Consider the following 23925-nt stretch of genomic DNA (forward strand, 5'->3'; position numbering starts at 1 on the left):
TAAATTTAATTTAAGGCTGTGTGTGTGTGTTTTTACTCTGAATTTACTCAGATACATATTTTGTTATTGCTGTTTTCATTTAATTTGTTCAAACAGAGAAGAGGGTTGGGGCTGTATGTCAAAAAAAATTCACACTTTTTTGTGAAATGTATTATTGTTCTGGTAAAAGAGAGTAGAATTTGTAACTCATTACACTGGCTGAAAAACGAATTGAAACATGATAACGGGAGCTAAAGGATTTGTTATGAATATAAATAAAAATGTGATTAGAGATTATTCAAGTTTTACTTTGTTTCTCGTTTCGAATGACCTGATTACAGACAGGAAGCTTTGAGCATTATTCGTTTAATTCAATTTTGAAAAAATGCTTTAAAAGTTAGTCAACCCTGATTTCTGAGCCTCTCAAGTTAAAAGCCTCTTAGAGACACAATTTTCACCCACTGGCAAGGTTAATAGCCAAAGTTAATCATTTGCAGCCATGTGAACGTTGCCCCAGTGGCTCCTGCAGTGTTGCTGTTCGGTTAATGTCTCTTGTTAATTTCTCTTGTTGGTATTCATTTCATGCCCTCGTTGGTCCCATCATAACTGACAGGGCCACATGGTGCCGCCTGCCAATATCAGACCGTCATCAGGCCTGTGACAATCAATGTCAATTTTTATGTCATAAATTCTTTTATGAATGGCAAGCTGTGTGTGTTTCCCTGCAGGAGGAAGGTAGAGATCATGCACACACACAGTCTGTTCACATTGCTCGGGGAGCGGCTGATGATGCACACCAACACGGTCTCTGTCACAACCTATAACACTCTGTATGAGGTAGGTGATTATCTTGACATACCGCATAACTATAGCAATGTACGAAGTGATGCTGTTTTATGTTTCATTATTATGTTTCATCTCATGCTCAGACCCAGATAAATGTGGCCATTATCATATTCCAGTAAATGGTTATGTCCTGAACTGGCCCACATGCCCAAAAAGAATAATAACCAACGTTGCCACACTCTGTCGTACAAACGTAAACATGGAGGTCGCTGAAGCAGGTTTCATTTATAAGTCGATGTGCAGTGGAGGCCAGCAAATTTGTGAGCAGATGATAACTAGGATGAGGAGAAAGAGAGTGACATTTTTAATTATGGCTTTTTGTGGAGCAATGTCTTCTACTTCTGTAAGGAAGTGTGAATGTATGCGGAATCGGAGCCAGGAGGGTGGAACTGTGACGTGAATGGCTTCGCAGAAACAGATTGGAGAACAGGATGTCAAGGGGCTACTTTTAACTACATCTGTCAGCACCTCACTCCATCCCTCTCTCTGTATTCACAGAGTGACTCCTGCCAGCGCAGAACTGTGACAAATGTCGATCTAGAGTGATGCTTCATAAATTCCAATACCACATTGCAAAAACATAAGACCTGTATCTGATTTAGGACCACATATGAAAGTGGTCCAAATCAGAGTTGAAAAGATCAGATTCCATGTGATTTGCACTGTTCACACTGAACAAAAACAGCAGTCTGAACTAGGTCCGTTCTGAGTTGTCAGGATTAAAGTGATTGTCATGGCATTAAATGACTGCTTTTAATCTTCTGTCCGTGCAGATTCTGACAGAGCAAGTCTGCACTCAGGTGGTTCACAAACCACACCCCGAGCCCGACTCCACTGTCAAGATTCAGAATCCCAGTAAGTGAAAATACACTGTAGCCTGCATATGTCTGTCTCTCCGTGTTCTTTGTTCTGCCAATAATGCAGTGTTGTTTTAATGCTAGTAAACAAACAACAAAGCCTGAATTCAGACTGCTGCCATCTCCAACTTATTGATCTGCCTCGCATTCTCCCGCCCCTCACATTTTTCTCTCTCATTCAAAATACTTTTTATATATTTGTTTCTCCTACTCTCTCCTTCTTCCTCCCCTTTGCCTCTGCATTACCCAATTATTGCCACCCACCCAGTGATTCTAAAGGTAGTGGCCACCCTGCTGAAGAACTCTTCTCCCAGTGCTGAGCTGATGGAAGTCAGGAGACTCTTTCTTTCCGACATGATAAAACTCTTCAGTAACAGCCGCGAAAACCGGCGGTAAGACCACACAAATGACTATCCTTGCATTTATTCAACTGCATGGTATATTTTCTGATATTAAGCTCTTGCTGCAGCCCAACTTACATATAGCATCTGTATTGTTTACCAGCTGCTTGCTGCAGTGCTCTGTGTGGCAGGACTGGATGTTTTCCCTCGGCTACATCAACCCCAAGAACCCAGAGGAGCAGAAAATAACTGAGATGGTGTACAACATCTTTAGGATCCTGCTCTACCATGCGATCAAATACGAATGGGGAGGATGGAGGGTCTGGGTTGACACCCTGTCCATCGCGCATTCCAAGGTGAGAGTGGGATATGCACCTGTCTTAAACAAATAGCTCTTTCTAGTGTACAGCAGTTTGCCTTACTTCTCTTAGACTCTTAGATAAAGTATAATTTATACTATATATAATATTAGATTTTAGTTTAAGAATCAAAGACCGATTGCTTCGATTTATATTATATATATATATATATATACCATTTTGCACTTACAATCTGCACTCAAAGTTATCCATTAATGAAGAGATTCCACAATTCCAACATCAAGAGGGGCCTTATTGATTCGAACGTCATGCAGCCACTTTACATTTGGCATTTTTAAGTGCTATCATTTTCGCTTGACCAGAAAGCCCAAGCTTCTCCCGCTGTTGCAGTCACTATCTCCATGAATCATGAGAGACTTACAGCTTAGTGCAAAATTACAGACTGGTTTGAGTTGTTGAAAGGCAGTTTGAGATATGAGTAAATCCTGCAGAAGTAGATGGAGAAACGGAAGGTTGACACAATGACAAGATCAAAAATTTGTTCCCTTGATGAGCGTAGATTATTCATCAATGATATACTGTATATATAAGCTGGTAAAGTTGAATGGGGGGGCACTTATTGTTTTTAAAATGTGGCTGAAGCTGAGACAAGAGATCCTTATTGAATATTTGCTTTACCAAAACAGCTTATCGCTTTAGTTAAAATCTGCTGCAACAGAAATGAACACATAATGCGGATGATATTGATTAGAAAGTAGTGATATTTTCAGTGGTGCTTTCTTTAAGGCTGGGAAAAAAACGTATTGAATAATTGTACATACAGACCATTGTTAATCATAATTTTCCTGCAAGGCTCAGAAGCGGTATCCTGCTGACGTATGATTCATCATAGATCATAGATCTTCCACATTTTCTCATGGCAGGGCAAAAGTGTGGGGGACTGTCTAATAGCTGCGTTAGGCTGGTGTCCCAGTTTTATCCATCCGACTGTTGGTATAGATGATCTATGAGTCCCATAAGAACTACCTGGTTGAGAAGTTATTGATGCCAAGGTTAACTGTTGTCATCGCTTTTGTTTTGATCACTTAACCAATTATATTCCCTCCATTTGTCTCAGGTGACCTACGAAGCCCATAAAGAGTACTTGGCAAAGATGTACGAAGAGTACCAGCGTCAGGAGGAGGAAAACATGAAGAAGGGGAAGAAAGGCTCTGTGTCCACCATCTCTGGGCTTTCCGCCACTCCCGCCCCAGTTGTCAACGGCAACCTGGAGATTGACGACAACTCCCAGACACAGACACCTGAGAGTGAGGCAGAGTACAGCGAGGGGGCGGGCGGAGACTCGCGCAACCTCCTCGCTGAAGGCGCTGTGAAGCGACCCAATGGAGAAGCCCTGACGCCCGGGGAGCAGAGCGCTGGTCCAGGGGTGAGGGTGGAGGTCCACGACCTGCTGGTTGATATTAAAGCAGAGAAGGTAGAGGCCACAGAAGTGAAGCTGGATGACTTGGACTTGTCTCCAGAGGGCCTTAGTGGAGGTGGAGGAGGTGGGGGAGGAATAGAAAACGGACCTCTGGTAGAGGTGGATTCTCTCCTGGACAGTGCTTACTGCGCTGTAGTTCAGAACTTAAATGGGAATCTGACGCCTAAAGATGACACATCAGGCTCAAGGGTTGGGATTGGGTCAAGCTTGGGGCTTTCAGGAGTCAACCTGGAGGATGATGGGAACATGGGTCCACTCATCACATTGGCTGACGAGAAGGACAGTGTCCCGAGCAACAACGGATTTCTCTTCAGCAAGGTACGATGTTATATGAAGATTATTGTGGAATATTATACCACCAATTAGTCACAGTTGCAGCTCTGCTGCTTTCTGTCCTTCTTAGTCTTTCTACTTTCTCAAATGAAAAAAAATATGTTGTTGCTGTCTTAATGTTCTTTTTTTTTTTTATCACCCCATTTATCTCTTCCAGGTTGATGAGAAGCTGCTTCCAGCTCTGGCAGCCACAGACCCTCTTGTACTACCGAGTCCAGACCAGCCCACTCCATCCGGTCCAGTCCCAGCTCACTCCACCACCAGCGCCAGTGATGACCTCAGCCTGCTGGCCCACATGACTAGCTGCGGCTCTGATTTAACACAGACCCAGAGCCATGCTGCTGGGGAACTTCCAGAGGATGGGCCCTTCAACATCCAGAGCCCTCTCGCTGACATCAGCTCCATCGCCGAGGCTGAGAGCCAAACCCAGATCCAGGGAGCCTCTCGACCAGATTTCCCAGATGGACAGGGCACGTCCGGGGCAGAGGGAGAGGCTGCGGGGCTTAAGACTGGGGGAGACACAGCCAGCACCACCTCTGATACAGAGAGGTCAGATGACGGGAAAGACAAGGACACAAAGAAGATCCAAACGACTGCAACCACTCAGGTGTGTTTTTGCGTGCACTTGCGTCTGAAGAGTGACATTTATTTTCCTCTTGCATGTGATAATTACATGATCAATACATTTGAAGATAATAGTACACAAGTATATACTGTATCATCCTCATGATAACTACAAAACATTCTCCAAGCATCATTATTGGATGCTTTTTTCCTGTTACTGAAATCTAACACGCCTGGGTAAATTTAAGAGGCTGTAACTTGTAATTATTTTGTACTTGCAAATTGGAACTTCCTGAAACAAATTCACTAAATCCACTATCCAGTAAAGTGGGCCTTGGTCATGAGCACCTCGGTGGTGGTAAGGTTGAAGGGGGAAGTGCTCTTTAGACCCAGACCTAGATAAATCCCTCCAGTTCAGGCATTTAACCAGTGAACCTTTAGTCACCAGCCTTCTTTAGGCCACTGCAGCCCCAATGTGATTGTCTGTGTGTGTTGATTAGCATAAGAAGCTCAGACAATATATCTACCACCCACACATGAACTAAGTTTCCCTAATAGCTCAGTGAATACAGAGTAAGAGGCCCCAGAGAGTCTTCTGTGTTCTCTCTTATGAAATTGAATTTCATAACCCCCTTGTTGCAGGCCCTACATGGTCGCACTGCAGCTCAGTTGGAGCGGGACCTACGCGTTGATCTTGGTTTCAGGGGCATGCCCATGACGGAGGAACAGCGCCGGCAGTTCAGCCCCGGCCCACGCACGACCATGTTCCGCATCCCAGAATTCAAGTGGTCTCCAATGCACCAGAGGTTGCTCACTGACCTGCTGTTCGCCCTGGAGACTGACGTGCACGTGTGGAGGAGGTGAGTCAGGGTGTTTGAGATGTGTACACCTCTTGCAAATCAGGCAACAATTTAGGTTGGTTTAAGAGGCTGTCACTTTGAACAAACCTTTAGCTGTAGTTTGGGACAACCCTCTGATTTGTTACTGTAATAACAAGATAATAAAATGATATAAGCTAATACTACTAGCTCTTATACTAAGATATGATACCTATGATGTCTTTCTGTTGTTCGTCCAACTCTTCCTTTCCATTTCAGCCACTCCACCAAGTCAGTGATGGATTTTGTGAACAGCAATGAGAACATCATCTTCGTCCACAACACAATCCACCTCATTTCTCAGATGGTGGACAACATCATCATTGCCTGTGGAGGCATCCTGCCTCTCCTGTCTGCTGCCACCTCCCCTTCTGTAAGTGGCTCTACTCCACCCCTCTGTGGTAGGAGGGAAAACTGCAGGACAACGTCTGCTACATAGGCCTGTAACTCAGGCGTTAGCGCCAAACACAGACTTTGAAGGGCCTGCGTATCCTGATTACCCCCATGCTCAGAGCAGCGTTGATCTTGTGTGATTAAATAGGTTAAAGAATTTCTTGTGTCTATTAGCTTTTTTAAGCTTTTTTTTTTTACCAATAAAATCACACATAGATTAAAAATGACATCATAAGCCTTAAAGGTTGAATTTTATATTTGCAAATCTGTTTAGTTTGGCTTTGAATTTAAAAATGGGTAAACTAATTATTATTATTATACATTTTCTGGATTCCTCTCATCTGTATCTCCATAAACTTAAATGTCAATCTTAACACTTCTTGCACAGTATTTTAACCTTTATTTGATATTTGTTCCAATCCTTTTTAATTAACAATTTATTTAATTTGACAGCTTGATAATCTATTTATTTTAATTATCTTACTTTTTTCTTTTCCTCTCTGTGTTACATGTACTCTGTGTACTTTCTTGTCTTTTTCGTCTCTGTTTTTGTCTGTTTTTGCATGTGCAGAGTTCTAAGAGTAGTGCCAACACTGTAAGTTGCAGTTCCTTCCTCTCTTTTTATTCTACTAATACTTTGTTCTGGTTTATTTACCATTGTGACTGACACTTAGCCTTGCTTGTCTTACATCCATAGTGTTTCTATTTGTTGTGCTCCTTTGCTGTTAATCAGTACCCTCTCTTATACTGTTTGTATATATTGTGGGTATGCATTGATCTCTCTGCCTCAGTGTATCTAGTTCTTAAAGTTAAATGAACTAGATATATTGAACTAGATACATTTTGCATAATATTCTAACATTGTTAGAATATTATACAAATAAGGGGGATAGACTACACTAAAAGGCCAGGAGGTGGAAATATTTGATGAGAGAAAAAGCATGAGAGTTTTCCAAAAATCCTTGGGGGTTGCATCTGCTAAGACTGTCCCATTTGTATCAACACTAAAGAAGGCAGGAGGAGCCGGACCCCAGAGGGGGTCAAAGGGAGAGGAGGTGACCCCTGTTCCTGGGGGAGGAGGCGCAGGGGGAGAGGTGCGTAAAGAGCCTGAGTCTCCTACCATTACAAGAAGAGCTAAGAGCACCAACCCAAGCCCTTCTGTCCTCACCTTGTGTGTCTGTTATCCCCCAAATGTCCATGCTCACTTGCTCTGATGAGCCTCCAGATGCTTGCACTGTTGATGCTCCGCAGCCCTGCACATCCTGCTTACTGAAGCAGACACCGCAAACCACACACTTGGTTTGATTGCAAGTTTTAACCCCTGCTATGCTGCCTTCAGATTTATATTCAAAATAACTTATTAAATAGTTAGGTTATTGTGGACATAAAGGGACCTTGTTTAAATTTTTATTAAATATATTCTAGACTAGCTTTACCTGTCTCTTCACTGCTACTGTCACAATCCCACTGTTACCTCTACCTGTGTGTCATCACGCTGTACTTCCTATGTGTTTTGTAGAACACCTCATGTTGCCAGATTTTATCATAGTACTATGTATTTCACGTAATCAGCATGATACTCAAGGTTGTCTGTACAACCAGCCATGACTATTGCTGTCATGCTCACTTAAGACTGCATAAGTTTTTTAAAGGTTACTTCTGTTGTTTAAAAAAAGAGGATACTGCAGTTTTCATCGCCTTTCTAAAACCAGTGAGGGTGAGTTTTTCATGGAATAACTGGCAAACATGTTTGTGTTTTTCCTCCCTTTTTCTCAGACGGAGTTGGAGAACATCGAGGCGACACAGGGCATGTCCTCAGAGACAGCAGTCACCTTCCTGTCTCGTCTCATGGCCATGGTGGACGTACTGGTGTTTGCCAGCTCTCTCAACTTCAGCGAGATTGAAGCAGAGAAGAACATGTCGTCAGGAGGGCTGATGAGGCAATGCCTCCGCCTGGGTGTGTGCAAGTGCGATGTATTTAACCACATTTTAAAAACCATTTTGACTATGGAGTTAGACTGTCACACCGCTTTATGGCCTTGTTGAGTAGGGCTTCATTTTCATTACGATTCATCTGGTGATTATTCTTTCGATTAATCGGTCGGCCTGTAAGAAAATAGCAACAAAATGCCCATCCCAATTACCCAAAACGTAAGGTGAAATCCTCAAGCTACAACTAATCAATTAATGAACTATTTGAGTCAGCACTACTGTTGAATAAAATATATTCCCCTCAGATGAAAAATGGTATTTAAGGCAACTAATAATAGGTGTATATTGCAAAAGATGTAAACATTGACTCGAAATGTATCGTATTTCATTATCATTGTGGGGGACGTGCCAGTCTAAAACAGGGCTTTGATTGAGTAATTGATTCATATTGCATGTTCATATTGTGGTTATTGGTCTTGGATCTAATGTAAATAGTCTTAAAACAAACACATTTACACAAATGAGCCAAAAAAAAGAATCTGCAGGATTTATAACCACTTTTTCTAAAAAAATAAATTTAAAAAAAAGAAGTCCTCTGACATGTAAAAAGCCCCACTTACAGGTTACATTCCCACATCTTTGTGTCCATCAGTATGTTGCGTGGCAGTGAGGAACTGTCTGGAGTGCAGACAGAGACAGAGAGATCGGAGCTGCAAGTCCTCCTTAACCAGCAGCAAGTCACAGGACAGCCTCCACAGTGCCTCCACCACCAGCAAGGTACCCCACACACACACACACACACACACACACACACACACACACACACACACACACGAATCAAATGCAATCCTGCACACAACACTTAAAATCTGACACAGAAACATTCATATGCATGACACACCACATTTGACATTCTGTCTTCCATATTTAGCAGGATCCTGACAGACTCCTGCAGGATGTAGACATCAATCGTCTTCGAGCTGTAGTTTTCAGAGATGTGGTAAGCGTGTGTGCGTGTGAGAAAACACACCTATATAGATATTTGAGTGTTGTTTTTACTGAATAAATGTGTATGTGTTAATTTGCTGTAGGATGACAGTAAGCAGGCTCAGTTTCTGGCGCTGGCAGTCGTCTACTTTATCTCAGTTCTCATGGTATCTAAGTACCGGGATATTTTGGAACCCCAGCGAGAGATTGGCAGGTCCACCAGCTTATCAGGGAGAAGCATCCGCCACGAGATTAACTCCCCAACCAGTACAGGTGATTCAGTTTTTTTCTTTTGCTGCAATATGCTCTCAACAAAATGGGACTAGTGAAAGAGAGAAGAGTATTACTTGACAGAGAAATAAAAGCTTACAAGCAACAGACAAGATGTTGTGGAATGTCTTGACAATGCATTTAAAAAATAAAATAAATTTTTTTTGTATAATTATATCACTGTTTATCCTCATAAAATCACAATTCTTCCTTTATTTCTTGTCCAGAGCACCCATCCACAGCCTTCTCTGACAAACAGACCCCCACCCCCGTGGATGACTCTCCCCAGGCCGGCATCCCCCACACAGACTCAGGCATCGGTGAGGAGGGCCACGTGGCCGGGTCCCTGAATGGCTCAGAGATGGGTCTGGGGCTCGGCCTCGGCCTGGTGGGGCGAGAGACAGACAGAGACATGGAAGGGGGAGGAGTGGGAGGAGGCACAGATCTGTTGTGTAGTCTGTCATCGGACGTTAGGAGGTCACAGGAGAGCCTTCTGGATTCTCCCCACAACCCCAGTTCCAACTCCAGCCAAGTCCCGCCTTCGTCCATCTCCAGCATAAGCCAAACAAACAAAGGCATCAATGTCAAGGTGAGCCTGTGTGACCCATTCAGAGCCTGGTTGCTTTTATACAGATATGTCTAAATTTGTTGAGAAAAACATAAAATGCATCTTAAAATCTCTTGGATTGTATTTCTTTCTGCATCCAATATGTAGTATGTTTTAATAAGAAAATGTATATGTATTTCTATTCATAAAGATGATAAATGTGGCCCAATGGGGTCAGGAAATGCCTATTGAGATCCTGTGCATCCTATCACTTTCAAATATGGTTTCGATGATCATACCAAATCTATATTTTTATTTTTGGATCACCTGAGATGGATTTAATTCCACAAATGCTCCTTTGACTGAGGTTGTATAAGGTTATGTATCCATTAAACATGTACACTTTTATTACTCGTATACATGCATAGTTTTCTGCTGGGGAAAAAAAGCTTTAAGTTTAGTTTTCTCTATGTTGGATTTTGTTAAAATCCATTATAATAATTGTTTTGTAACGTGAGAAATATTAAAACCCATTTAGATGTTGAAGAACAGCCAAGAATTAGTCAAGCCATTAAACTCCCCACAGCTTCAGCAGCTCGTGTCCTGTAGTCACCAGATGGGTTCTTCTCTCTGAAATGCAGGAGATCCTGAAGAGCTTGGTGGCGGCTCCGGTTGATGGCGGAGAGTTGGGACAGGAGTCTGGCCCGACGCCCTATCACCCAGACCCTGCCCTGAAGACACACCCTATGCTGCCCATGCAGTTCCACTCCTTCGACAGGTCAGTCCCACTTACTGTCACCTACAAGAGACAGAAAGACTGACAGTCTGGCACATCCAGCACTGAATCAATGTTTCCAGCCAATACTCATCTTTTGCAGATGCGTATTACTTTGCTGCTATTTGTCAAATTGCTGTACGTAACTTTAAAAACAATGGACAAAGAAATGCATCAATTGATTATTGGTTATAAAATGACTCTGTCCTTTGAACAATGCTCTTTGGATGGTAACATTTACAAGCATACATAATGTGCTTTACTTGCCAGCAGTCATATTGATTTTCTTTTGTAATGAAACTCCAAAAATGCACAAAAATGCCGATTCAACACAATGGATTGTTAGTAGTACATTTACTGTGCACTTTTTATCTAAGACACGTTCAGTTTGAGAATTCATTATAAAAACAGAATAACAATAATTAGTTTTTAATAGCAATGACACCATGATAATAAAACATGATTGAGATTGCGTGATTTTTTTCTTCCCATTTTTGACATTGATTTTAGACACCATCAGACAAAAGTTATGTTGATAGAGATATTGCCGCTGAATAATGAAGTCGTTGGGCATGACAGGACATAAACAAAGTCTGAATGGAGGTTCAAGTTTTCCTGTCTTGTCCAAACTGTTAACATATAGACTCTCCTCTGAGAGATGACCTGCTTCTGCTGTGCATCACTTAAGCATCCGTGATCCTGCTCCATGGCAGTCCTTGAGAGCTAAGTTATTGATTGAAGGTTGTGCATAATAGATCATGGATGGCTCTATATTCATCTGCAAAACCTAATGTATCTGATACATCTTATCCAACAGGCCACAGTGTTTTAAATAAATGTTAGTTCTTCTACACAATCTCTGGTGTATAACCTGTACTTTAGAAATGTAAATGCTCACCATTTGTAGATATGAGCTACAAGCTTGTAATGTTGGCATGTTAGGAATTAAATTAGATTTTATTGTGCTACATAATATTGATAGATGCATATATGAATAATATTAACATCTCCATATTATAATACGTTTCTGACTTGGGAGATACGCTACTGACATCTTAACACACAATAACATTTGACACTTTCCAAAGAATTTTTATAATTTTGAACAAATTTGACTTCAGAAGGTTAAACAACTGTGTAACGCTTTTAGCTGCTCTCGCTAACATTATAGTGGCATAAACCAACAGTTAACATTCTCGCATACCTGTTGCTGTCACCTCAGTACCTACTGAGGCTGTACATTCATCCTCACAGATGTCGTCACACAAAGAAACATGATATCACTGAGGAGCATTTGATAAAGAATATTCTGTGTGTGCACAGGTTTGTCTGATGTCTTTGTGTCTTATCTGTTACAGGAGTGTTGTGGTTCCCGTCAAAAAGCCGCCACCTGGTAGCCTGTCAGTCAACACAGTGGGCACGCCCACCACTAGTGGAGCTGCCACTGCTGGCAGCACACCCAACATTTTTGCTGCTGCGACAGCAACACCCAAGAGCATGATCAACACTACAGGTGAGAGAAACACACAGATATGTTGCACCTCTAAACACATATCTTCTCCACACCTATGTCATTGTGATGCTATTATTAATTAAATTCCTAAATCTATACCTTTGGATCATAGACTGTATATAAAAATGTTGTTAACCACATACATTTAATGAGAAGCAGCACACACAGTGTCAGTATGACAAAGGTGTTTGTGTGAAAGGCCTCCAGCGATTCAAAGGCTGTGCGATGAAGCAGTGCTGCATTTCTTCTCTTTTTAAAAAACTATTTGATGCTTCACTCTGCTGTCCTTTGACAGCTGGAAAAAAGTAGAATGGAAACAAACTGAACCAATAGCACCAGCGGATCCTTTCATGATTCATTTTTCCCTTTTTCAAGGGCAGGATCCAGATAACTAAAGCTGCAAAAAGCACAGAGAGTGTAAGACATCTTGCCCGTTAACAAGAAAGTTAATATGGTGAACTCTCCTATGCCGGACCTTGTACCTATCACAAAGCTCATATTTGATGCAGGAAATTTAAAAAAACAGATAAAGAGAAAAGCATGTATTAGATATTCTTTGACCCAGATATGGTATTCAATAAGAATACATTTAGGATAACAAGAAAAGAATCAAATGCACGTCAGCTGACATGCAGATCAGTGCTGTTTCTGCATCATACTCAGCAGATCCAGCATAACAGAGTGGATTTGTATTCAAGCAACGTTCAAGCAATTCAGACATATGTACTGTATCATACGTGCGTAATGGACAAGAAAGGGATTTGTTCCTTGGAATGGATTCTGTATATTGATTGCAAAGCTATTTTCACAAAACGGGGGCCATTACCAGAAGACAAGCAGCAGCATGTCCAGTGAAATACTATCCAAATTGAATTTGGCCGCAGCCGATCGGGACATGAATGTATTTCCTTTATTATTATCCAGCCTTGGTCACGCTTGATTCATGTTACTAGAACACTTTTTCATCAGTCTCCCTCCTCTCTTTCTGTGCTGTCCAGGTGCCACAGACTCTGCCTCCTCCTCCTCCTCCTCTTCCTCGTCCTTTGTCAACGGTGCGACTAGTAAGAATCTGCCAGCGGTGCAGACGGTGGCACCCATGCCAGAAGACACAATGGAGAATATGAGGTCAGAGCTCTCACAATCATAAAGCTTCTTTATCGCTTCAGCCATTCCCTTTCCTCACGCTCTTTCTTTCCCCCCCTTCCTTTTTGCTTTTGTTTTTATGTTGATTTGTCTGTTTTCTTGGGTGCTTTTTCCACTTCATTCCTGTCCCTCTTACTCATCACATTTAGGCCTTCATCTTCCAAAAAGACTCACTAGCAGTGCATTCTCACAGTCATTACTGATATTATACAGACTACACAGTTAGACACGTTTCGTCTGGAATTGGGATGAACCCACAAGCTTTTTAGAGTTTTGAACAATACCTGATATTAGTCATTATAATTTGTCAGGAATGTCAGGAGCAATGTAGTTGCACTAAATGTTCTGACATGTTAAAATAATTAACCAAGTTTTAAACAAAAGACAAAACTTTAAATGCTAATTTGACAGTTGTGCTGGGTGACAAATGACTAGAAATCACAAGTCACATAAATGCCAGTTCCACATTGATTTATAAGCTATAAAAAAAGGACACTTGACTGATTCATATATTTGCTCTTTAAAGCTGATATCAACTAATAATAATAGTCTTTGGAAAGCTAGTAAAACTACTTTATCTGTGGTAACTCACATGCACATACTTTCTGCTCACATGCACGCATACTGCATCTCACTCAGTCTACACTATGGTGCTCTTCATCTCTGACTTGGAAACTGTGTTTTAATGCTACAATTACAATATACTAGTATGAGAATATCACCAGTCTTAATGGATTAGTACTTATTAGAAAAGATGTAAATAATATTGTCGTAAACATAAATCTGTGTTTTACTTGTGTTTCCATACTCTGTGTAGGCATCTGACACTCACTTAATAAAATATTAGATGATCTACAATATGAGACTGTTAATAATTCAGAAATAGCATCACAATAAGAAATAATATCTAATTCCTTTGAACGTTGTAGCGGTTTGTACTGTAACATTTCTGTCATTGTACTCTCTCCTTAGACATGTTAGACGGTTTGTTCTAATATGTGCAGCTACGTGTGCACACGCATTTGAGTGGGTGCGTGCGTGCGTGTGCATGCATGTGTTCCTTAATCAGTGTGCATGTCTGTACGTGTGTTTGTATGTGTGTGTGTGTGTGGTTTGTATTGCAGTGCCTATTGTGAGGTGGCGCAGTGTGCGCTGCGCAGCGGTCAGACGCCCCCTGAGCTCAAGTCTTTTAGCTCTCTGGCAGGCTTCCAGGCAGCTCCCCGAGATGCAGGACAGTGTTTTAGGCAAGGAGATACTCGTCCTGTCCCCATGATCCCAACACCCCCACCCCAGCCCCACCTTCACCACACACCCTCTGCTACGCCTAGTCACTACTAAATGTTCCCAGAATGCCATGGGAGCTAGCTAGCTTTGCTAACAGCTTCAACAGTTAGCATCACTTTTGTTTCAGGCCAGCAGCTTTTATATATACAGTCAACTCTGTCACTTCTAGCATGTCTGTTTATTCACACTAACATCTAACATCAGACCTGAGTCAAACTGTCTTTGCAAAATAACTTGTGGCAACAGTTTGCTGAAACCCGACTTAATGCTTGTTTTAACCTCCAATGTCAAATTTGCAAATGTCTCTCTGAGCAGGTTAAAACAAAATTAGGACTTGTAAACACTAGTGACCCAGGTCTGTGTCAGAAAATCACATGCTTATAAAGCCACGAACATGCACTTCACTGCCATCATGGTTCCATAGTTTAGTCTGCTTTGCTCTCTTTCCTGCCCCATTTTCTCTTAACTGAGCATAGAACAGAAAAGTAGTTTAATCAGCACATGATCTTCACCTGCACACACACAAAGGCACTAATCTAAAGCTGTGTTGCATTTACAAGTCGAGATGCAATATATACAATATTTTCCAGTGCAGTTTTGGCTGGGTTTTTGCACTTCCAGCTTCACTCATCCCACATAGCTCAGCAATTAGCCTTACAACCGTAGTTCCATCAACCTTTCCTTACCAATACTAACCCAGGCACAGTGCTTACCACATTATCATACATCTTTGATTCTGTCATTTATTTGTGTCTTCTGTGTCAGACATTTTTCAATTTCTTTCTCTTTGACATCTCTCAGCTTGCATTCCCCCTTCGTTGTTTGTCCTGTGCCTCTCCTGCCTTCTTTTCACCTATCTCTGTTCATTTCTCATTTGCATGTTTTCCCTGCTCTCTTTCCCACCTACTGTATATCCCCCACGTTTTTACCCTCACATGCTCTTCTCCCCCCATCTGCATGTGGCTTATTTTATCTTCACTCCTATTCTCTTCATATCTCTGTCTTATTTCCACCACAGTATCACCACCAAGCTGGAGCGCGCTCTAGAGAAGGTGGCCCCCCTGCTGAGGGAGATTTTTGTGGACTTTGCCCCCTTCCTGTCCAGGACGCTGCTGGGTAGCCATGGGCAGGAACTGCTCATAGAAGGTACAGGTGCTGTACACGGCTCCTTTTTCTCTAACTGGCGTCTCTCTGTGGAGTCTCCCCATTCACTGTCCCTCACCGCCATGTTTGTGTGCGAGAACGACCGAGAGAAACCAATGTGAGTGAGTGACCGAGTGTGAGAAGTTAAGGGAGTGAGTGAGTGTCTTTCAGCTGGCTGCTTCACTCATTCTCCAAGCAGGTATGAAGTCAGTGTTTTGCAACATTTTCAAGAGCTAGCTAGATAATGCCAGCATTTTAAAAATCGGATTATGTATCAGTTTGAGCATTAATACTACTGGTATTATAGATTGTGTGACGCATTTCTCCCTCCGCCCACCTGCTTCCTGGCGTCCTGTTTTTGTGATCCACTGTCTCAATGTTGATCTCTCCCTCTCCTCACTTCCTGCTCCTTCCCCTTCTCTCCCCCTCCTCTCTCTTTCCTCATCTTTTTCTCTCTTCTCTTATGTTTGCTCTTGTCTTCTCCGTGGCATGCTTTTTTATAAACTTGAGTACGATGACTATGTACAATAGCAGAAACCAGTGACACTACAGTGCCTTCTTTGATGATATTTTTGTGTCTTGGAGTGGTGTGTGTGTGTGTGTGTGTGTGTGTGTGTCAGAGAGAAAGAGAGGCTCCTGACTGTGCTGTATGTCTCTGTGCTGCAGGTCTGGTGTGTATGAAGTCTAGCACGTCTGTGGTGGAGCTCGTAATGCTGCTCTGTTCTCAGGTTGGTAACGCCTTACCTCTCCTCTCTTTGTCTCTCTATTTACTGTCCTCATAAATATGATCTATCTTGCCAAAGCCTGAAAAAGTAGTCCTTAGTTTGTCACATTTCCCACTCATTCCAGAAGTGCTTTTGTTTTTCAGTTGTGCACAGGTCGAGTTACTGATATGCCCTGTGAGGCAGGGTTGACTATGTAATGAGCGCATTGCAGATGTAATATAATATTAACTTATATGCATCATCACACCGTAGTTTCCCTCATCAGTATCAAGGCTACAAGAAGAATTTTCCATGCCAATCTCATGCACATGAACTTTTCTTCTACTGGATTTTACTTTTAAGAACTAAATTAAATCACAAAGGCATCACATCATAATTAATATCGGGGTCACTTGTCTAACTTGAATTCAAAGCCAGTATCTCTATTTGCCTGAATAATAGTCAAAAAAGACGGTGACAACAAAGAGGCACTTACCACTACAGAGCTTCCCCCTGATGGCGTAGGTGACCAGTGTTCTTTTTCTTTCATATTCTGATGTTTGTCTCCCAATTATTTTCTCTTTTGTTGGATTCTGGCTGCCTGTAAGAGCTCTTGTCCTTGGGGGAGCCCTTCAGTTCTTCCCTCCGGCCCTCTTTTTCTTCAACTCTACTACTGTGGTCTCTGCTTTCTTCTCTCCTTTTTTTGGCTACTTTATCTTCAACCGTACCATCAGACACCTCTGCTTCTCTGGACCATTTTAACTCAGTCTTCCAGTGGCAACTGCTTTCATCTTCTACCACTTTCCACACTGCCCTTTCCTGTCACCACTCCCTCTCCTTTCCCTCCCCTCCACTTTCCTGGCTGGATGCTCGTCAGCATGTATAGGATTACCCCTGGCTCCGGCTTTGTCTGCCATTAGAGGCCCGGGAGAGCGAACCCTAGCCCAGATATTGATCCTCTTGATGGGGGATGTAACCGGAGATGCTCCCACGTGTCCGTAACAGCCTTAAGAGCTAATGGAGCTCTGATAGTTTGAGGCTTTCAGCAACACTCCTATCCTGCTCAGAAGTCTCCACTCTCATGTGCCCAAACACATAAAACATTCACGTACTTTTAGACGGTTGCATTTTCATTGAGACTTAGAAAGCTCTAAAGATGGTTCTTCATCCTTATTTAGTGCTATTTTGTGCTAGTGTGCCTTTACACTAGTGGTGATATATGATGAAACTGCATATTTCTTCTTGAATAAAGCTACTCTTATTAACAACAACAATTAACCTCGCTCTTCCAACTGTTGTTGGAGGATTTGACAATGTATTCTGTGAAATCATAGAACTTTTGACACTACCATAGATTTTACTGTACCATGTTTACAGACATAGCTCTGATAATGACACACAATGTGCATTAGGTCATTGTGGACAGTGTTGGAAATTGATAAGCAATAGTTCTTTATGGCAATATTGAATTTAAAGGATTTTTGTGAGTTAGTAGATTTTTGGGGTGTTTAATTCACAAGATGAGAATCAGTTCTGGTTATTTTAACTATAGACATGTTTTAAATTACATTTCAAGAAAATGTACTACATCAGTATAGAATGACGTATACAGGGATAGATTTAATCCATATGTCCTCTCCTAGCCATATTCATTTTGATGTATTTTCCACACTTAGGAGTGGCAAAACTCCATTCAGAAGAATGCCGGACTGGCCTTTATTGAACTCATCAATGAAGGAAGGTAATCCATCACACGGACTGATTATCACCCCACATAATTTCCCGTGATTCACACATTAACATCAAAATTGTTATCAGCGCTTAACAACTAATGGCTATGATAGAGCCCTAATGGGAACCTTGCCAGGATAAGTGCATGGTGCCATGTGTGTTCAGTGGGAAGTGGAATCATTAAAGTGCAATTAAGTTGACAGTTGATTTGTGCTGGTCTATTTTCAGTGCCTGTAATGTTGCTTGTGTTTTTTGTTTTTTTTTTAAAAAGGAGTTGATTCTAATGCTTGTAATGTTTGTCGCTCTATTTTACTTGTCCATGCTCCCTCCTCCACTTACCAGACTTCTATGCCATGCCATGAAGGATCATATTGTGCGTGTTGCCAATGAAGCAGAGTTCATCCTGAACAGACAGAGGGCAGAGGATGTACATAAACACGCTGAATTTGAGGTATACTCACAGAGCACCTCTGTTTGTCTTGATATATGACACGCTTAAAGCCTGCAGGTAAAAAGCCGTCTGAAGTGGCTAATATTTTTTGTAAATTATTACCTCCGATTAGTACATTTAAACTGACAATTTTATGTTGTCATGCATAAATAGGTGTTTCAGTAGGACACTGTTCAAACCTAAATGGCTTTACATGGCTTTTCATCTGAAGGCTTTATTGTCAATAATTCAACAAAAAAACATACATACAGCAACTGTCTCCTCGTCACAACAATCTCCTCATGTCTGACAGTTAACACTCTTTGGTTTCTTGCTGTTTCTGTTCCCTGTTGAACTCTTTACCTCCCACTCTCCTGCAGTCCAACTGTGCCCAGTATGCTGCAGACCGGAGAGAGGAGGAGAAAATGTGCGATCACCTCATCAGTGCTGCCAAGCACAGAGATCATGTGACTGCTAACCAGCTGAAACAGAAGATCCTCAACATCCTGACCAATAAGCACGGTGCATGGGGGACAATGTCACAGAGGTGAGCTGAAGATGCGAGGAACTGTTAGTGAAATTATACTCTGGGACATTTTTAGGTTACCAATGCACAGGATCTTGTTTGACAGGATACATTACACTGGTCAAGTGCTCACATGCTATGCTTCTTACATATAATGAGAAAATGGTGTCAGTATATGCAGTGATTATTAAGTCAGCACTGTCTATTAAATACACTTGGCTAAACCTCTGTTTTCTTTGGCTTTATAGGATACACATGTAAATTTATATGTTTTTTCTCTCTGCTTAATGATTCAGTAGGTAACTTTTATAGAAAATAACATTTTAGCATATTTTCCTAAACTGTCACTATATCCTGACAGTAGTACATGAGACACATTCTCTGAAAAATATCCAGTTCCTCCTACAGCTTGTAATACCATTTGCAAGAATCCACCGCCCCCGGTCAAAACAACCAACTGCAGGAGGAGTCTCTAACGCAGCATCAGTCAGTTCTTGTGCACACGCTGCGAAGCCCCCCTTCTTGTGTGTGCTCTCACTCAATCAAGGTTTTTTTTCTTTTCTTATCACAAATTTTTTTATATATATAAATAAAAGCAAAATCACCACGACATTATGATGGATGTCAAATGCCACATGTATGATTAGTCTAAAAAATCAAGATTATATTTCTGTAGAGCATTCCTGTACAATATTAATTATATAAGCACATTTATTATTTTTTATAGAATAGATGGACTCAAAGTACTAGTTCTATTCTAAAAGATTTGAATGATGGCGAGGATCTTGAGAACCTGGTCTTATGGATGTGGTACTTTCCTAATAAGATTAATAAATTGACAATCTTACATATATTCTGATTATTTCCATAGTATAATCGAATGGTTCGTTTCAGTTACAAGGGCGGCGCGATGGTGCACTGGTTAGCACTGTGGGCCTCACAGCAAGAAGGTCGTAGGTTCCCCGGTTGCCCCGGCCTTTCTGTGTGGAGTTTGCATGTTCTCCCCGTGTCCGCGTGGGTTCTCTCAGGGTGCTCCGGCTTCCTCCCACCATCCAAAGATATATCATAATTGGTGTCTCCAAAATTGTCCTCAAGTGTGGATGTGAGCGTGAGTGGTTGTTTGTCTATGTGTTGCCCTGCGATGGGCTGGCAACTTGTCCAGGGTGTACCCCGCCTTTCACCAAGTGTCTGCTGGGATTGGCTCCAGTACACAGGATAAGTGGTTGACGATGGATGGATGGTTTCAGTTACAAAATTGTCCTCTTTTTTTCCCAGAATCCCGATGTGTACTGACATTCAAAGAATATATGTTGAATCGTCACATCTTCATCTGTACAGAATTAATCAAGGTCACTATCTTCAGTGTTTGGCTTCAGCGGGATGAGGTTTCACACAGCAACCGGTTCCTTCTTGTGTGTTTGGTGGGATGGGCATAGTGGAGCGATCCGTCACCCGAAACTTTAGCTTCAACTCTAACTTTAACTTTACTGCCCCTGAAGGAAAAATGTAAACCTTACTTGCATCCCACCCTGGCTCATCTCGGCTCCTCCCCTTTTATGTCTTCAGCCAATTACATGACTTCTGGCGTCTAGACTACTGGGAGGACGACCTGAGGAGGAGACGCCGATTTGTGCGAAATGCCTTTGGATCCACTCACGCTGACATGCCACTCAAAGCTCTGGAGGAGTATGGTCAGTGATATCCACTAATGTAAACATGTACTTTGTCAGTACCTGCTTTTGGAGACACACAACCCTCACACGCACACTTAAAACACACTCAAACAGGTACAGAAGAGGAGGAGGATGGGCTTAAGTCGAAGAAGAATTTCCGCAGCCAATCGGTGGTCACCCAGAACCCAGAGGCGGAGTTAATGCTGGAGGGAGACGATGACGCCGTCAGCCTGCTGCAGGAAAAAGAGATTGATAACCTTGCTGGTATGATCCACACACATAAAGACACACAGACACTATGCAACAGTGCGTCTAAACAGTAAACTGTCTATGACTCTTGTTTCTAGTACGTTTCCGTCCAAGACTTTTTACCTCCAAAGGCAAGTTGGACATTTGAAAGTTTTGCAGCTCCACTAACCATCTGGCTGATGTATCTGACTCAAGAAGATTAAGTCATAAGCTACTAAAAAAAACTGATGCTGATCCAAATTAGACCTGTTTTAATCCAGTTGTCCCTCTCTGATTTACACACCTGATGGGTTGTTTACAATTGTAGGCGAAGTAGAAGAAGCAAATAAACAATCTTAACTAACACAAAATGACTCTATTACAGTAGGTGTGCCATTTAATTATCTCTTGTGTGCAATGATTACTTGTTGCTATTGTTTATCATGAGCCTGTCTGTGCTTTGAATACATAAAACACTAATACCTGTTAAAACATTTGTGCCCCCCAGGCCCCGTGGTTCTCAGTACTCCAGCTCAGTTGGTAGCTCCAGTGGTGGTGGCTCGAGGCACCCTTTCCATCACAACTACTGAGATTTACTTTGAGGTGGATGAAGAGGATCCTACATTCAAGAACACTGACGCTAAAGTAAGTGTAAGCTGTCTTTCTTTCTCAATGTTTGTTGATTTACACCACATTCACTGGGAGATGGGACGGATAACTTTTTGTTTTCCAATTGTTTACATTTTTCCTTACTGCTTTTCACTTATTGATCCAAATAGTTTGGGGTCAACCATGTCCATCGTCAACAGGTACTGGCCTATTCAGAAGGTCTGCACGGCAAGTGGATGTTCAGTGAGATCCGAGCCGTGTTCTCCAGACGCTACCTGCTTCAGAATACCGGACTAGAGGTCTTCATGGCCAACAGAAGTAAGTCTGTGGATTTCTTATTACTAGCATTAACATACTCACACAAACTGATTTCTCAACACTGTATGCATCTGCTATCAAAAGTCTGTTACAAAATTCAAGCCATAGTTTGTAGTATTTAGTATAGTATTTATATAGTATTTATTGATTACTTACCATCAGTATGGTCAACTCGTCGAGCCTATAAATACATAAATAGTGTCATGGCAGGTTAGCAAAAATGGTGCATATGCAAACAGTCTATCTTTTTCAACCCTTCTTTGCCCTCGTTAATGAGTTAGGATCTTTAGAATAGTTAGTAGTGGTTACTAGTAGAATAGTTTGTTACATAATTACAAAAAAGGACAAGGCAGAAACATTTATAGCACCCTGATACCAAAGGTTGACTGAATGAAGTTGCTTTGGGGCACTTCAATTTAAAATAGTTGGGACATCAGTCCCAGAGATAATAAAGTGCAGCCGAAGTCAGTTTGTAAGTATTGTGGTTAGTGAAGAATTTAAAAGAAATATGCAAGTTATGTTCAGAGTTTGGCTCTTAGCAATAATTAATGAGTAAGACAATGAAAAAATTATTTAGGATAAGAACATTATAAGAGAATTGCAAATGCAAAGACAGCAGGGAGGTGCATCTATATTAGATTATACCCTCTTTATATGTATATCCTCTCTTCTTTTGCCTTTTCTTTTATTCAACATGTACGATTACATTCACTGCCCAGGCTCCAGTTTTATATCTCACTGCACCAACCCATACTAATGTCACCACTATATGGTGTCTACAGATGTATTTGCAGTTTGATACCAGATCAACATTTGTCATGGTCACCTTACGTTGTCTTATATGCGGACGATATCTTGTGTCTTACTCTTTCCAGCATCTGTGATGTTTAACTTCCCTGATCAGGCCACAGTCAAAAGAGTGGTCTACAGTCTACCACGGGTGGGGGTAGGAACGAGCTACGGCCTGCCACAGGCCAGGTAGGTGTAGGGTATAACCAGCTGGTCCATCTCTTCTTTGGGTTAGAAAGGCATTCTTTCCTGGTGTGATAGAAAGGAAAACTACTAATGTGTGTGTGCGTGTGTGTGTGTGTGTGTGTGTGTGTGTGGTTCCCAGGCGTATTTCCTTGGCCACCCCTCGTCAGCTCTTCAAGTCGTCCAACATGACACAGCGCTGGCAGAGGAGAGAGATCTCCAACTTTGAGTACCTCATGTTCCTCAACACTATTGCAGGTCCACATTTACTCATATTTAATGAGCTCTCATTCTGCTCAGTCTGTTATTGTTATTAGCCTCAAATAATATATGAACCAGTGAGTGTTTAAAACACTACCCAGTCTAATGTTCTGAGCCCAAACAACTGAATTAGTTTAAAGAATACTTCCTGTTTCCATTTTCTTGTACTGTGTGCTATTGACTTTTTATTTGTTGTAAAGATTTATAATTATGTGGCCTTATTTGGTTGTGCTGACAGTTCCTATTGTGCTGTGTTGCTTCAAAATAACTGCAGAGTGCCAGATATTGCAGACTCGCCTTGTTTGTATTTCTCTTCATGTCCACGAATAAAGAAGCCAATGACTTTGTTTGGTGTCCTTTTTTTTTTTTTTTTTTAAGTTTGGATAACCATATTATAGCACATATTATATGTTATTCCAAATTATATTGGTAAAAATGTTGTATCTGTATCTGGTTTGACACTTTTTCCTCTCCCGTTTATCTTTTGTCCCTGCAGGAAGGACATATAATGACTTAAACCAGTACCCTATCTTCCCCTGGGTCTTGACCAACTATGATTCAGAGGAGCTCGATCTCACTCTACCTGGCAACTTCAGAGACCTCTCCAAGGTGAGAACACTTTTTTTTTCAAATGACTTGCATGCGTGCTACTTAGAAGATGCTATAAACCCAATGAATGGTAAAATATAGCTCAAGCAGATATGGAGGAATTATTGAGTCAGAATTAAGACTGAAAGTCTAAACCAAAACCAAAGTCTAAATCAAAAATGCATTTGGTATTTAGGATTAGGCTTTTGGGCGTTTTAGGATTGGGTTTTTGGGATTTAGGATTGAGGTGTGTATGCAAATAAGGGGGCGTAGCCCAAAGACTGTAGGCTGGGTTTGAAA

General features: G+C 41.6%; 1 protein-coding gene across 20 annotated transcripts in view; it reads left to right on the forward strand.

The window, feature by feature from the left end:
* Window positions 1–23925, forward strand: part of nbeaa (neurobeachin a) — a 94757-nt gene that overhangs the window by 61270 nt on the left and 9562 nt on the right. For 2 of the 20 annotated variants that reach the window (XM_046040036.1, XM_046040042.1), the window contains exons 18-48: window positions 708–816; window positions 1599–1680; window positions 1951–2074; window positions 2187–2379; window positions 3461–4141; window positions 4314–4763; window positions 5363–5580; window positions 5818–5971; window positions 6563–6586; window positions 7002–7085; window positions 7768–7948; window positions 8576–8700; window positions 8855–8923; window positions 9015–9183; window positions 9408–9769; window positions 10369–10505; window positions 11861–12015; window positions 13014–13140; window positions 14283–14402; window positions 15461–15594; window positions 16252–16313; window positions 17966–18030; window positions 18363–18471; window positions 18831–18997; window positions 20543–20667; window positions 20764–20913; window positions 21386–21522; window positions 21657–21804; window positions 22680–22782; window positions 22919–23034; window positions 23534–23646. In XM_046040036.1, coding sequence (XP_045895992.1) covers window positions 708–816; window positions 1599–1680; window positions 1951–2074; window positions 2187–2379; window positions 3461–4141; window positions 4314–4763; window positions 5363–5580; window positions 5818–5971; window positions 6563–6586; window positions 7002–7085; window positions 7768–7948; window positions 8576–8700; window positions 8855–8923; window positions 9015–9183; window positions 9408–9769; window positions 10369–10505; window positions 11861–12015; window positions 13014–13140; window positions 14283–14402; window positions 15461–15594; window positions 16252–16313; window positions 17966–18030; window positions 18363–18471; window positions 18831–18997; window positions 20543–20667; window positions 20764–20913; window positions 21386–21522; window positions 21657–21804; window positions 22680–22782; window positions 22919–23034; window positions 23534–23646 — 4993 coding nt within the window. The remainder of the gene's footprint in view (window positions 1–707; window positions 817–1598; window positions 1681–1950; window positions 2075–2186; window positions 2380–3460; window positions 4142–4313; window positions 4764–5362; window positions 5581–5817; window positions 5972–6562; window positions 6587–7001; window positions 7086–7767; window positions 7949–8575; window positions 8701–8854; window positions 8924–9014; window positions 9184–9407; window positions 9770–10368; window positions 10506–11860; window positions 12016–13013; window positions 13141–14282; window positions 14403–15460; window positions 15595–16251; window positions 16314–17965; window positions 18031–18362; window positions 18472–18830; window positions 18998–20542; window positions 20668–20763; window positions 20914–21385; window positions 21523–21656; window positions 21805–22679; window positions 22783–22918; window positions 23035–23533; window positions 23647–23925) is intronic. The other 18 variants (XM_046040039.1, XM_046040046.1, XM_046040050.1 and 15 more) reach the window with 16 other exon arrangements.

Source organism: Micropterus dolomieu, linkage group LG23 (genome assembly GCF_021292245.1).
Source record: "Micropterus dolomieu isolate WLL.071019.BEF.003 ecotype Adirondacks linkage group LG23, ASM2129224v1, whole genome shotgun sequence".
Taxonomy (NCBI): Eukaryota; Metazoa; Chordata; class Actinopteri; order Centrarchiformes; family Centrarchidae; genus Micropterus; species Micropterus dolomieu.